Source organism: Protopterus annectens, chromosome 12.part0 (genome assembly GCF_019279795.1).
Source record: "Protopterus annectens isolate FY-2018-M chromosome 12.part0, PAN1.0, whole genome shotgun sequence".
Lineage (NCBI taxonomy): Eukaryota > Metazoa > Chordata > Ceratodontiformes > Protopteridae > Protopterus > Protopterus annectens.
Genome location: NC_056746.1, coordinates 1,181,952,114 through 1,181,966,012, shown reverse-complemented (window position 1 = coordinate 1,181,966,012; position 13,899 = coordinate 1,181,952,114). Strand labels below are relative to the sequence as shown.

The following is a 13,899-nucleotide window of genomic DNA, read 5'->3' as shown; positions in this document are numbered from 1 at the left end:
GCTTGTTTCCTGCCTTTCCTGTTACTAGTCTAGTCCAGGTACAGATTTACTGTATCTAGGACTCTTTGTAAGCTTGTGAGCCCCCCAAGCCTTTCCATGTTGGAGGGAAGCCTTCTAGCTTATCAGTGGGAGTGGTTCGCATCAGGTAGCCTATCTACCACAAAAAGAGTGGTCCCTGGCCTAGAAATTGTAGCTATTGGCTGTTTGAGCAGTTTTTTTTCCATCTCTTTCAACTTTCTGACTTGAAAGCCGCACTTGTGCCTGTTTCCTGCCTTTCCTATAACTAGCCTAGTCCGGTTACGGAGTTGCTGTATCCAGGATTGTTAGTAAGCTTCTGAGCCCCCAAGCCTTTCAGTGTTGGAGGAAAGCCTTCTAGCTTATCAGTGGGAGTGGGTAAGCACTAGGTAGCCTGTCTACCACGAGAGGAGAGGTTCTTGGCCTAGAAATTGTAGTTTGACCATTTGGACAGTTCGTCCGTCTCTTTCAACTTTATGGTTTAAAAGACTAATCTGCGCTTGTTTCCCATCTTTCCTGTAACTAACCTACTGGGTAGCACTAGAAAGCCTTAGACTGATACAAGCCTTCTAGCTTAGGAGAGAGACTTTGGAGTAATTAAGTATCAGTTTTCTGTACTTTCTTGCTGTACTTAACTGTTTTCTGCCTAAACGCAGATTTTCCAGTGTTTTATTGTGATTTAAAGCTTGTTTTTTTCACATATTGTACTTATTTGACTGCCTGCACTTTTAAAAAGTTGTTTTTTGTTTAACTGTTGTAGGCTACACACTTAAGTGCGATAGCCTTTTCTGATTGTTTGTAGTCGTTTAAAGCTGTTTTTAAGTGTATTTTTTACTGTTTTTGCCTTATCTTTTCAAAAAAACAAAAACATTCCTTGTTTCCTGCCTTGCTAAGCTAGTATAGTCCAGTTTTCAGGCTAGTGCTGAATTCAGGACTGTGATACTAGTTTCTGAGTTGCCTATACCTTACTTGGATAGAAGGAAGTTTCTCTGTTCACCTGTGAGAGAGGGGAGCTTTGAGCAACCTGTCTGTCCCTGGAGGAGTGGATCCAGCCCAGAAGTTAGTAGTTTATTGGCCATTTTGGGCTAATTTCTATGTCTTTCATTTCCCTACTATAAAAACTGTGTTTGCATGGTTTTGTGCACCGGGAAGTGCCAGTTAGCTACGGTTAAATTATTCCCAGCTCCACTAAGTCTCCTCTTCAGTTTTTCCCTTGAAACTAGTCTAACTCTCAACCTAAGCACTCAAAAAGCATCTTACAGCCCAGCACTTGCTCAGACCTAATAGCAAGCACTAATATACCCTGACACTGATTGCCCAGCAGGGCAAGGCTCTTTATTCACCCCTCACCAACCAAGCGACTAAGCAGCTCACCCTTCTATTTAGGCATGACCAAAGGGCAACTTCAGGTGCACTCTCCAGTCCAGCTGGTGAATATGGGTATCCTGAGGCAATGTTACAACTGCCTCATGTACACAGACAACCCTCTCCTCCTACCACAAAACATTAACATATGCAAGAGATGCAGTTGTACAGCCAAACTGGAAGCTAAGCGGTCTCCACTCAAGACTGGAACAGACAGTCAAGAAGAGAAGGTTAACACTTGCACCACAACTCCAGCCGCACACAGACCTACTAAAACAGCATTGGCAAAAAATACACATAAATATACAAAACCATACTCGGAGGCTCTAAATAAAAACCTGCAAAAGCATCAGAGACCTCCAAAGCAGACACCCAAACAACCTGCACTTCCCGTCACAAACCAGACAACACATAAAACACAAAATCAGTGTGCTGCACAATCACAGCCCTTAAGGTAAAATAACATACCTAACACGCTAGTAATAGGTGACTCTATAGTCAGGCACACTGACGTCCCACTCACTAGGCTGGACAAGCAGAAGGTTACTGTTAGCCGCCTGTCGGGAGCCAGAATCCGCCACATAACACAAGATCTCAGGTCACTCCAGATCAAGTACAAATATGACTCTGTCATTGTTCATGTTGGTGGGAATGACCTGAGACATACCTCCCTGGACTACATGAGAAGAGACATGGAAGAGCTTTCTGGTCATGTAGCCCAGGCTGGTATGACCCTGACCCTGAGTAGCATCCTGCCCTCACCAAGAATGATACCTCAGTATAAAGAAAAAAATGATCATCTTCAACAATTGGCTAAGCTTCTGGTGTCATTCAAAGGGGATCCAGTGTCTTTCAGCCTGGGACGACATGCTTGACAAGCCATGTTGTTTCGCAAGAGATGGCTTGCACCTGTCACCCCTAGGCTTTCGAATACTGGCCAAGGCTCTTGCTTCCCCCATAGTGCCTTTTTTAGGCAAGGCTCAAAAGTCAAACCCACCTCTGTAAACAGCACAATTGACAAAAAACTGAGGGTTATGCTACTCAATGCCAGGAGTCTAAATCTCAAAATGCACGCGCTCGAAGCACTCCTCAGTATGGAGAACATTGACATCTGTGCAGTAACTGAAACCTGGCTCAAGGCTCCAGAGAGCACCCCAGCACTACCGGGCTACAACTCATACCACACATTTCGACCACAGAACACAGACCGAAACACAAAAGGAGGGGGTGTATCCATATTCATCAAGGATACCTACACCTCCAGTTTAGTGACACAGCATGATACCTCTGAGATGATCCATGTGCAACTAACATCGGGCAAATCTGCAATGCAAATTGTGCCTGCTACAGATCACCATCCATGACCCAGGACCATCACTGCACCTTTCTGGAGACACTGGAAAACATGAAGGTCCTACCAAACACCCTGATATTGGGCAATTTCAATTACCCTACCATTCACTGGGAAAACTACTAGAGTACAAATTCCCAGGCCCAGCGCATCATGGAATTCATCAATTCAAACGCCCTGGATCAGCTGGTAAACTCCCCTACCAGAGGTGAAAACATATTGGACCTGGTCATCACCATCATGGGCAACAGGTGTTCCACACCGGAGGTCAACTTATCACTGGTTAGATCAGACCATAAACTAATCATTCTGGATATCCACACCCCACCACCACCCCAACTAAGGAAACCACAGTAAAAAACTTTTCTAAAGCAAACTTCACCTTACTTAAGGCAGAGGTGGTAAGTTTCACAGCCCCCACGCTAAAGGATAACGCTGCCCAAGATGCAGAAACCTTTACAAATGCACTCTATGAGCACCTACAAGGATGCATGGATTGTGCTATCCCTAGCAAAACCAAGACTCACTCCTCTAAGAGAAGGAAACCAGTTTGATGGACCCCTGCAATAAACAGGCTATACAATAGAAGGAGGAAACCTAGTTCAGGAAAAAAAGCAAATCCCAAGAAGGAAAGACATCCCTGATCAGTATCAGCAAGAAACTGAGGTCCCTCATGAAATCATCCAAGGCTAACTTCGAAAGAAAAATAGCCAAGGATTCAAAAGATAACCACAAAGCCTTCTTCAGCTATGTTAAGAATCTAAGTAGCAACTTGCAGATATGCACTGAACTAGTGCAAAATAGCACAAAATATACTGAACCTACTGATATTGCCAACATCCTGGCAGATTCAGTACAAACTTCACCCCCCTCTCACCTCCAAAAGGGCCCACAACAGTACTGGAAAAGTGTGGTGTCCCAAAACTCACAGACGCACAGATGAAAATAGCCCTTTCAAAAGCCAAAAACACAGCATCAATGGGACCAAATAGTGTCCCAGGCTGCATCTTGCATGAACTACAGAACGAACTAACCCCCCACCTAAACACACTGTTCAACCTCAGCCTCTCCACAGGCTTCATGCCCATAGAATAGCGCACAGCAACAGTTATTCCTCTCCATATAGGAGGGGCCACAACTGACCCTGGTAACTATCGCCCCATAAGCCTGACTAGCCTGGTCGGCAAGGCTGTGGAGCGCATCATCATGGCACTCATTAACAAAGACATTGGGAAACTGCAAACACTTCACCCAACCCAGTTCGGCTTTGTTAAGGGCAGATCATGCCTACTAAACCTGGTTGACTTCTTCAAGACAGTCACCAAGGCCATAGATGAGGGAAAGGTGCTTCAAACAGCCTACCTTGACCTCGCCAAGGCTTTTGACACCATTCCTCACTCGGGTATTACAGCAAAACTCACCAGCCTGAACATAAACCTGTGCGTCACGAGATGGATTACCAACTCGCTTACAGACAGAACTCGCACTGTAAGAATAGCGGGCTCCAGGTCCGACTCTAAACCAGTCACAAGTGGTGTCCCGCAAGGCTCTGTCCTGAGACCCCTACTGTTCGGCATATACTTATCAGATGTTCAGGCAAACACAGGAGGACTATGGCTAACCAAGTTCGCCGATGACTGCAAACTGGGAGCCATAATTGACTCTCCATCTGACAAGGACATCCTCCAAAAGGGCCTTACTGAGATGGACACCTGGTGTTAAAGTCATGGCCTCAAGCTAAATGCCAAAAAATGCATAGTCATCCCATTTGGGAAAAACAAAACACCCACGAATTACCACATAGGTGGCAACCCCTTTAATACAGAAGAGGTAATAAGAGATCTGGGGACCCAGGTAGATAGTAATCTCTCCTTTGACCAATCATATTGCCAAAGTAGTTAGGAAATCCTTCTATGTGGCCCATCTAATTACTAAAGGGTTTGCATCTAGAAATAAAGAGGTTGTAGTGCCCCTCTACTCGTTACTCATTAGACCCATCATAGAGTACAATGCTGCGTTTGGGATGTACCTCACAAGACACTTCCAACAGCTGGAAAGACCACAAAAGTACCTCACCAAGAAGATTACTGGTCTCAAACATATGTCCTATGCAGCACGACTGAAAAAACTCCGGCTGTACTCAGTGGCATATTGCTTACTCAGAGGTGATCTCTGCCTGACTTACAAAGCCATGTCCAACTCAGAATTGAAGGACATGCTCCACCTAAAGAAATCCAAGTCACTGCGAGCCACGTGCTCTAGTGAGCTAAACCTCGCCACAACAATAAATAGAACGTGCTGGAGGGATAGATTCCTGCCACAGAGACTCCCCATGCTTTCTTACAAAATTCCAAATTACATCAGGCAGAGCTCCTCATTAACACTCTTCAAGAAAAACCTTGACGAGTGGATGAGTAACAGAAAATACACCCATGGGATCACTTCATTGGCTCTGCTTGACAGAGGATCAGTTAATTAATCAATGGGGTGGCGAAAGCCGACACACTCTGGCTAGGCTTATAAATGCCCTCAGGCAGATAGCTTAGTATCTACCTATGAACCTATTAGGTTTAGACGCAAGTACTTGGATAGCTGTTTTACAACCCATTTTATGCCTTGTAAATTTCGCTTTAAAGGTGAGACTCGCCTTGTACCTTCTGTCTGTAAGGTAAACACTTCAGTCATTATTCCATTCCCAACCCCTTGGGTAAATACTAGGCTAGCTGCCCTTTCAGATCATTTTAAGCCTAGCCAGTTTTCTCTTCCAAGGCGAGAATTAAACCCTGTGCGTGTATGTGTGCGCGTCTACAAAAGCTTGATGTGCTTGGTCATACACAACATGCTATTCCTTCCTGAAATAAGCAGTTACTAGTGTTTAAACATAACAAAATTATGAAATCATTAAGAAAAAAATCAGTGACTGACCAAAGCACTGTGCAAATCTGTATGGTAAAATATGGCTTCTGTTTAAATTTCTGTCTGGTTTGAGAAGCGTTATTTACTTCGGTAGCACAAGCATTCTTTCTGCTTCTGGAAACTTGGTTGCTACTTGATTATGTGCCATCTAAAGTGCAAAAAAAAAGAATTTTGTGCTCTTGGAGAGGTGTTGGTTACTGTCAACAGTAAAAAAAAAAACTGGGGCAGGAAAAAAACAGTAAAGACACTAGAGATGTGGATACTAATTTCCCAAACCATGGCATCCTCCTTCAGACCAAGGAAAGTTTATTTAAGGGTCACTGATTCATGTGCTCGATTTGTCTTGCATGGCATTTGGGGAAAAAGTCTTGATTTCGTTATTTTTATGTGAATATGTAAATTTCTTTTGTTTGCTTTAGTATTGTTAAATAACTTGTTTTCTAAATTTAGTATTCTCAAATGTAAACAATAGTAGATATTGGTATTTGTAATACAATTTTTTTTTGTTTTTATTTTTAAGAGTGCTTGTAGTTTTGTGAAGGCCCATCTTGATCCAAACAGCGTGGATTCTCTGTTTTATGCTGCCCAGATAAGTCAGACCCTCCCTGGCTGTGAGGTAAGAAATCATGCCACATTTTATACTTTGAGATCTAAACATGTTTTTGTTTGTATGTATGTCATGTAACGTGGATAAAGTCTCATTTTCAACAGAAAGGTGAGAGTGTTCTGTTAGTTATTGCTTTGAATTAAATGCATGAGTTTAAAGCATCATGAATGGTAATAGTCCAAACAGTGTGTTCTTTATTTTGATTGCTTTTCACAGTTGGATACAGGCAATAGTCTTTCTCCAGCTAGAATATTTAACCACACAGTGAGCTAGAAGAGGGTGCACAGTATTGTTGAAGTTTCCATTGCTGGCTCGCAGTGTTTGAGTCTGCAGTTTGGTTCTCAGCAGGGGGTGCCACATTTGTGGAGTCTGCAGATTCTTTTTCTGCATGGGTTTTTGCTAGTTGCCGCCATGTCCCAAAGATGTATGGTAGGTGAACTGGTGAACCACCAAATTGTGTGTAGTCTACATGTCGTGTGTGTGTTTATAATACACTGGCATTGTAGCTAGAATTAGTTTGTGTGTTCCCACTGAATGCCAAGCTAAAAATTAGTTGAAAGTCATAGTGGCTAAACAAGGAGAACTGTATTTAAAAGATTAATAATGGATGCACATGGCTGACATTGCAATAAGAAGGGAGGGATGTATTGAATTGATAATGTAAAACGTCTTGCAAACAAGTTTGTTTATAGAAAGCATTTGCAGACATGTAAAGATGAAGGAAAAAGACCCATAATCTAGCAAATCAATGAATTGCAATAAATAAATGCAAAAAGAGTGAGTGCTGTTTGCAGAAACTACTCTTGCAAACAGTGGAGTTTGCTTTTTGCCTCCGCTGTTGCGCAAACTCAAAGTTGGCATGTACAAGTTCTGTTGAAATTCATTTATTTTTCTGTGTGAAATATATATGTGTGTGTGTGTGTGTGTGTGTGTGTGTGTGTGTGTGTGTGTAATATATATAGTGTGTGTATATTTATGTATGTGTATATACATGCGCACACACACACACACACACACACACACACACACACACACACACACACACATACACACGTATATATTTCACACACAGAAAAATAAATTAATTTCGAGTTCCTGAAAACTCAGTCAACTGACACAGATGCAACTGAAACCCATTCACCAAAGTCACATTCAGCGAACATTGCAACAATTTTTTTTTGCAGGAGGCAAGCCTCCTTACACCCCCCCCACCCCCAACAGAACTTGCGCAACCTCAAAGTTGGCATGTACAACAGTGGAGGAAAAAAACAAACACGTAGACACCTAGACACACGTGTGTTTATACATGTTTTGTATATGTGAATTTGTATATTTATACAGGAACAGACATTAAATCAAATATATTATTGAAAGTCTGTTTACAAAAAATGTATTTGTGGTATGTTGGAGCTTTTCTCCCCAGTCATCCGCTGAAAAGGTTTTTCTGACTAAATGCATTCGAACAAACCCTGTAAACAAAAGCAAAATAAATTGATGAATAAAATTAAAAAATGAGCCTGTCTGACAATACTGCGGATGTTTTACTCAGGGTAACAGGTGTGGTGCTGATGGTTTGTCACCATTCCTGGCTTCACCCAAGAGAATTTACAGAACTTCAGACTTTGAGTACTCTTTTTGATGGACTCTTACTTTTGTATCCTCTGTAAAAGATAATCTAGGGAGACAGGAGAGGAGGGGTAATATGTTCGCTAAAGTTTTGGTGGGAATTCCAGGCAGCGTACTCATTCTGTTTAACACAGTAGAGCCCATGCCTGCTGTGGTTTTTGGCACTTCCAATGACAATGTTTGCAGTTATGCTAAAGGGAGATGTGGTAATTTTAAAGAATGGTCATTCTGTCAGATGAGATTGTTTTCAGCAAAACAGCCAAAAGTACTGTGGACATTCTTGGGAGGACTGTTCTCAGCTCCCTGAACCCTTGCCTGACTGTTTACCTCTGAAGGTAGTGTGTGTGTGTGTGTGTGTGTGTGTGTGTGTGGGGGGGGGGGGTCATTAGTGTCATCACCTTTTGGTGTGAAAGGCCATCATTTTTGACAAGTAAATCATTGGCATTGAATGTTCAGGTTGTTGCATTGTGTTCTTGACTTTTCTCAAGCTACAGTCTCTCCTGCATATCCCAAAATGTCAGACTATGGCTAAACAAGATTTCCAGAGCTTGTTCCTAAAAAGAGCTGTTTAGGAGATTTTCATCATTTTGATCATATTGCAGTAGCCTTGGCTATGTTGGTTATATCTTGCCAAGGATATAGGAGCCGGCTAGCTTCCAAAGCTTCAAGGCACCTTCCACACACCTAGACTATCAAGCAGCTCAACCTTAGATGACTAAAAGACAAGTTTGGACGTTATGCCCTTCAGAGCTTTACTGCTGGCAAAGAGTATATTCCTCCTGAGGCTTTCAAGTATTGCTCAGTTTGTGCTTTCCTTTGCTGGGCAGATAGGCCCTCTTTGGGCAGGAAAAAAACTTCTGTTTTTTAATTTTATTGATATATCACTTTTCTTTTCAAGAAAGTCGCTTTAAAGTTAGGAGTGTTGTGTTTTAACAGACTGTCTTGAGACGAACATATTTTTAAATGGCACACAGTATAGAAATAGAGTAAACTAACGGAAAACATATTTTGTGTGGCGAAATCATGCATGTTTTTCCTTTGTGGTGTTGGCATAGTGTTTTAAGTGCTTTTTACTGAGATTTTGTTTTTCTGTCAAAAAGTAACTTTTGTGGGCTGATAGTTTTACCGCCATTTACTGCTTGTTTTTTTCTGGGAAAGGGGCACCATTTTCAGCTTGACCATTGAACAGACTACTGGCCCTACAGTTGGTACTTCTTCCAGCAACAAACACAAGCTAAGCAAACTGGCTAATGGTTTGCATCATCTGCAGCTGGACAACCTTTCTGTGGTCATTTATTGCATCTCAGACTACTCGTTTTTTATCCTTGATCCCTCTGGTGTAGCACCTACAGCTACTATGGACTGTGGGTTAGCCATGTCCTCTGTGGCTGTTCATATGATCATAGGAGATTACTAGGCTAATGGCTGTGGGGCCCTTACAAGCGTAGCCAAGAGTTTATCCCCCAAAAAGAAACCTCAGTCCGCACCTGTCACCCCTGTCAATGAGGGACACAGGTGGAACCCCTGGAAAACAATTTGTGGATGCCCATCCACTTATCAAGGTTGTGCTTGAAGATGGTCAGTGACGTACTTGTTTGATGTATATGGGGAGTCTATTCCAGAGACTGGGCAACCTCTGGGGAGTGTATTCCAGAGACTGGGCAACCTCTGGGAGACACTTGTCTCTCCAACAGGTTTTCCTAATGACACACATTAGATTTTAGCCTTTTGATCGGGTACTACCCGAGGAGTTAGACTTATGGATCTAGAGCATCTCTACTAGAGCACTGTCTGAGATTGCCTTGTAGGCAAGACACAGATCACCTCTGGGCAGTCTGTATGATACAGAGTAGAGTGATAGTGATTTGAGCCTGTCCACATTAGACAGGTGTTGGAGGCCATGGTGGAGTCACCTTATTGGGCAAGGGAGATCCACTCTTGTTGGTCTTGGGAGAGGGAACAGGGAAGGTTTTCTTGTTGTCAGAATGCTATGCTGTCATAAGTAACATGGTTGGCCCCATTTATCCTGTCAAAAAGGAACAAAAGACCAAGGATATGTCGTCTTCTTCTTCAAGTTCTTTGGATAGGAAAAGTTTACTTGGGCTGGCTCAGGGTTAATTCAGTCTGCTGAGCTTTCTGGTAAAGTAGTTTCTGGTAAAAGAAAGAGGAATTTGTGTTTTCTTGGAGATTCAAGATTCTGAATCTGAAAAGGAAGATGCAAGGATAGATTTAAGTTTTTTTTCTCTGATTTCTGATTCAGACTGTTATGAGAGCTTAGTTTTTGATTCTTCCTGTGGCGGTTTCTCTTTTTCTCTGAGACTGTTGCTAGAATGTGCCGGGATTTTCAGTGGGAGAACACTGAGGTTTCTCAGTCCGTCAGAAAATACTGTTAAGTCATTTTAGAAAGATTTTCCAGAACCTGCACCCATTTCTCCTGCTCTGTCAGCTTTAGAGGATGTGTGTTGCTGCCTAAAATGGCAGGTTGGCTGTATAACGTCACTCAACAAATTTTTATACACTATTCCCCAGACTGACCCAGCAGCTATTGCCTTGGTTGATCCCACTGCTGCTAAGCACTTGGTGAATTCCAATCCTATCCTTTCTGATAAGGATGGGAAAATTATTGGTATGTATGGGGGAGGGGTGTGTGTCTATACTTCCACAGCTTTGATTTTCATAATTTTGAAATTGTCAGGCTCGTGTGTCAAAACCTTCCTCTTACTTTCCCAGTTTGTCATAACCAACTTTATCTGTAGTTTCTCTTGTGTAGAAAAATCTATGCAATTTCTTCCATTGCAGAAGTCACCAGTCATTGCTTGCAGTGTGTATATGACTCTGGTACTTCATAGGACTGTGGCTACTGGTACTGATACTTCTCATAGGACTGTGGTTACTGGTACTGTTTCAAGGAGGCTTGAATGGCTGCATTCTCAGAACCTTCCAGATGACGTTAAAAAGTGATGATTTAAATTCTCCCTTGGATAGAGGGTGTTTGGCCTTTTGCTGCATAGGTGATCAAAATGTATGATGAAAGGGGCAAGCTGATCCATGGAATCCCTTTTAAGATTTTTAATCCCTCCTTTTCCAAGTTGTACAAGGGATTTTCTTTTTCATCATCCAGTTTTGGTAAAAACTGGAGTAAATATCTCAGTAGAATTCAGGTAAACAGACGTTTAATATAAAATGGTAAGAGAGTTCCAAAAAGAAGTCTCAAACCTTCCAAAACCAAGGACAGTCTAACAAATCTGAATGACATTGTGACCGACTTCCACCCTGGTTTCTTTGTGTTCTTCCAGAAGTATGCATCTCCGTTTTTCTCTTTGGCAACAGATTGTTTCAGACAATGGGTTCTGAAAATCATTCATCAAGGTTACAGACGGCAGTGGGAAGAAGTTGAGGATCATTTCCAGGGGGTCATTCCTCATCTTCCAGATCAGACTCTCTTTCGCCCATTTGTCACATGCTGTCCCAAGGAGTGATAGAACTAGGTTCTCCTTCCCAGATGTGGAGGGATTTTTATTACTGGCTGTTCCTAGTGCCAAAGAAAGAAAATGATTGGAGACCAGTTCTTTATTTTTCTTTAGCCTGTTTGTAATAGTGTCACTTCACAACTTGTTAACTTGTTCCTCTTTCAAGTTTCGTGGTAACACTAGACTTAAAAGTTAAAGTTGCTTATTGCATACCTATTCATCCAGACGTCCAGAGATAAAATCTTAAGACATGTTTGATCACAGTATCAGTTCACTATCTTACCCTTTGGACTATTCACTGCACTAAAAGTGTTCACAAAGTGTTTAGCTTCAGTTATATCTCTTTGCAGGCAACAGGATAGCCACATTTTTCCATATTAAGACTACTTGCTTATTTTTGCAGAATCTTTTTCAGAGTGTCTGGAATCTCTCTTTCTTGTGTGAAAGATGTGCTACACAAGCTGGGATTCCAAGAGAACTTTCAAAAATCTTTCTTGAATACCTCACACAAGATTGCGTTCCTGGGATGTCAACTTAGACCCCTCAGTTCAAAGAGCTTTTCTCCCTCCAAAAAAGTGTCACTCTACAGTCATCCTACATTCCGTTGGAGTAAAATTGTGTTGCAGACAAGCTGAGCAGGACTAGGGCAGACTGAATAATCAACTGTTAAAATTACATTCCAAGACTTCATGCAAGAAGGCCTGGAAGACAGATGCCTTTTCTTTTATTTGGAAAGGCTTTTTTTCTGCATGCCTTCCCACTAATTTCCAGGGTATTTATAAAGATTCAGAAAGAATCCCCCAAGAGGCATTGTGGTGACTCTGTTCTGGCCCAGGCAACTGTGGTTCTCCCTTCTTTTGGAAATGGCCTGGGGCAGTTACCACACTTCCTCACAGACTGGATCTACTCACGCAAGAAAATGGGTGATGTTCATCGTGCATACAGCTGCAGTCATTACAGATGGGTTATCCTGCCGTCAGGTGGGTCCTCGGTCGGCCGAATTCCAAAGTTAAGGTCCGGCGTCGGTTGTCGTCACTTCTTCCCTGACATCAGTGCGGCAGGGGTATAAAAGAGGCATCATGTCGTGGGGTGGGAGGTTAGCATAATGGTTAAGGTGTTTACCTTAAAAACACAAGGTGCAGGGTTTGATTCTCACAGGGTGTAATTGGCTAGGCCTAAAATAGCCCACAAGGGCAGTTAGCCTAGTACTAACCTATGAACCTATGAACCTATCCGACGCCATTTTCTTCAGTCTTTCTTGCCGCGCGGTGCCCGAAGCAGAAGCAGTTTGCAAGTGCCGGTCGGCCAGCTCCTGAGATTTACAAAAGTATTTCAGCCGAAGTCGTCTTTAAAGCTAAGTACCCCATTGGGGAAACTTTTCTTGCCTCAGACCGATGTCAGACAAAGTTAATAATTGCATTTCATGTGGGAAGCAAATACCGCATAAGGATTTCCACTCTTTCTGTATACCTTGCTTAGGCCCAGACCACGACGTCTCGGCCTGCCGTTTTTGTGCTAGATTCAACAAGCGCACTATTAAGCGCTGGGCGGAGTTCGCCCTTCATTATTTTGGCAAAAAATTTAATTATATCATGTCGTCGGATACTCCGACTCCAGTTTTGAGCAAAAGACGCAAAGATAAGGACCGACATCCGAGGTCCGCACCGACTGAGACCACGGTTAGGCCGACTACCGGTTCTCAGCGAGGCGCCTACGCAGCCCCTGAGTACCGATGAAACTACATTACCGGTGACTTCAGTACCCGAGGTCGCAGGCTCCTCTGTCCCCATTCCTACTGCAAATACCGACGCCACTCTTGGCGGGGAAACTCAGAATTTAGACAGGCCTGCCATTTCTGAAGGCGTCTTCAGGCCTTCCTCCTTCTCTATTAAATCTTTCACTAAATCTAAAGCAGTCATGAAAACCAAAAAACAGGGTCCTCAGACCTCCTCTCAAGGCCCCATGCCTAAAAAGCAGATGCTTAAAATGGCTGAGGATTTGATTACTCTTATCAGGGGTTCTCAACCCCCCTCTGACAAAAGACCCAGATTAGAGGAAGACTACCCTTCCTCAGATCAAGCTTCTATTACCTCAGAACACTCTGAGGACCAGGATTACGCCTATTCCCCTTTCGAAGACTCTGATTCCCTCGGTCTCCCCCCTGAGGTCTACTCTTTTGGGGAAACCCTGCATACATTGAGGGAACACTTTCACTGGGAAGGCCAAGATTACTCAGATTCCAAGAAAAGGCTCAGGGAATTTCTACTGCTCCCCAGCATAGGCCCCTGGCTATCCCTCCTGTTTTTAGATATTTTGGATGATGTGTACACAGAAGCCAGCCTTAATCCAGATTCTTTACCTCCAGCTCCTGTTAAACCAGACAGGTACTACCAGGTTCCTGATTCTCACCAGTTCTTATATAAAAGCCATACTGCTGACCCAGAAACTATTTCACAGGGTCCCAAGGGAATTAAGGCCTCTACTGCTAAAACCCATTACCTTCAGAGAGAGATTCCAGAGCATTAGAAAGGTGGAGGAAAAAGGTGTGT

The 13,899-nt window shown here is 42.9% G+C and overlaps 1 protein-coding gene across 2 annotated transcripts in view; it reads left to right on the top strand.

Moving 5' to 3' along the window:
* The window catches only part of RPN2 (ribophorin II), a gene marked incomplete in the record, with an annotated part of 690,715 nt that overhangs the window by 25,385 nt on the left and 651,431 nt on the right, over positions 1-13,899 (top strand). For both annotated transcript variants that reach the window (XM_044090218.1, XM_044090217.1), the window contains 1 exon segment: positions 6,168-6,263. In XM_044090218.1, the coding sequence (XP_043946153.1) occupies positions 6,168-6,263 (96 nt within the window).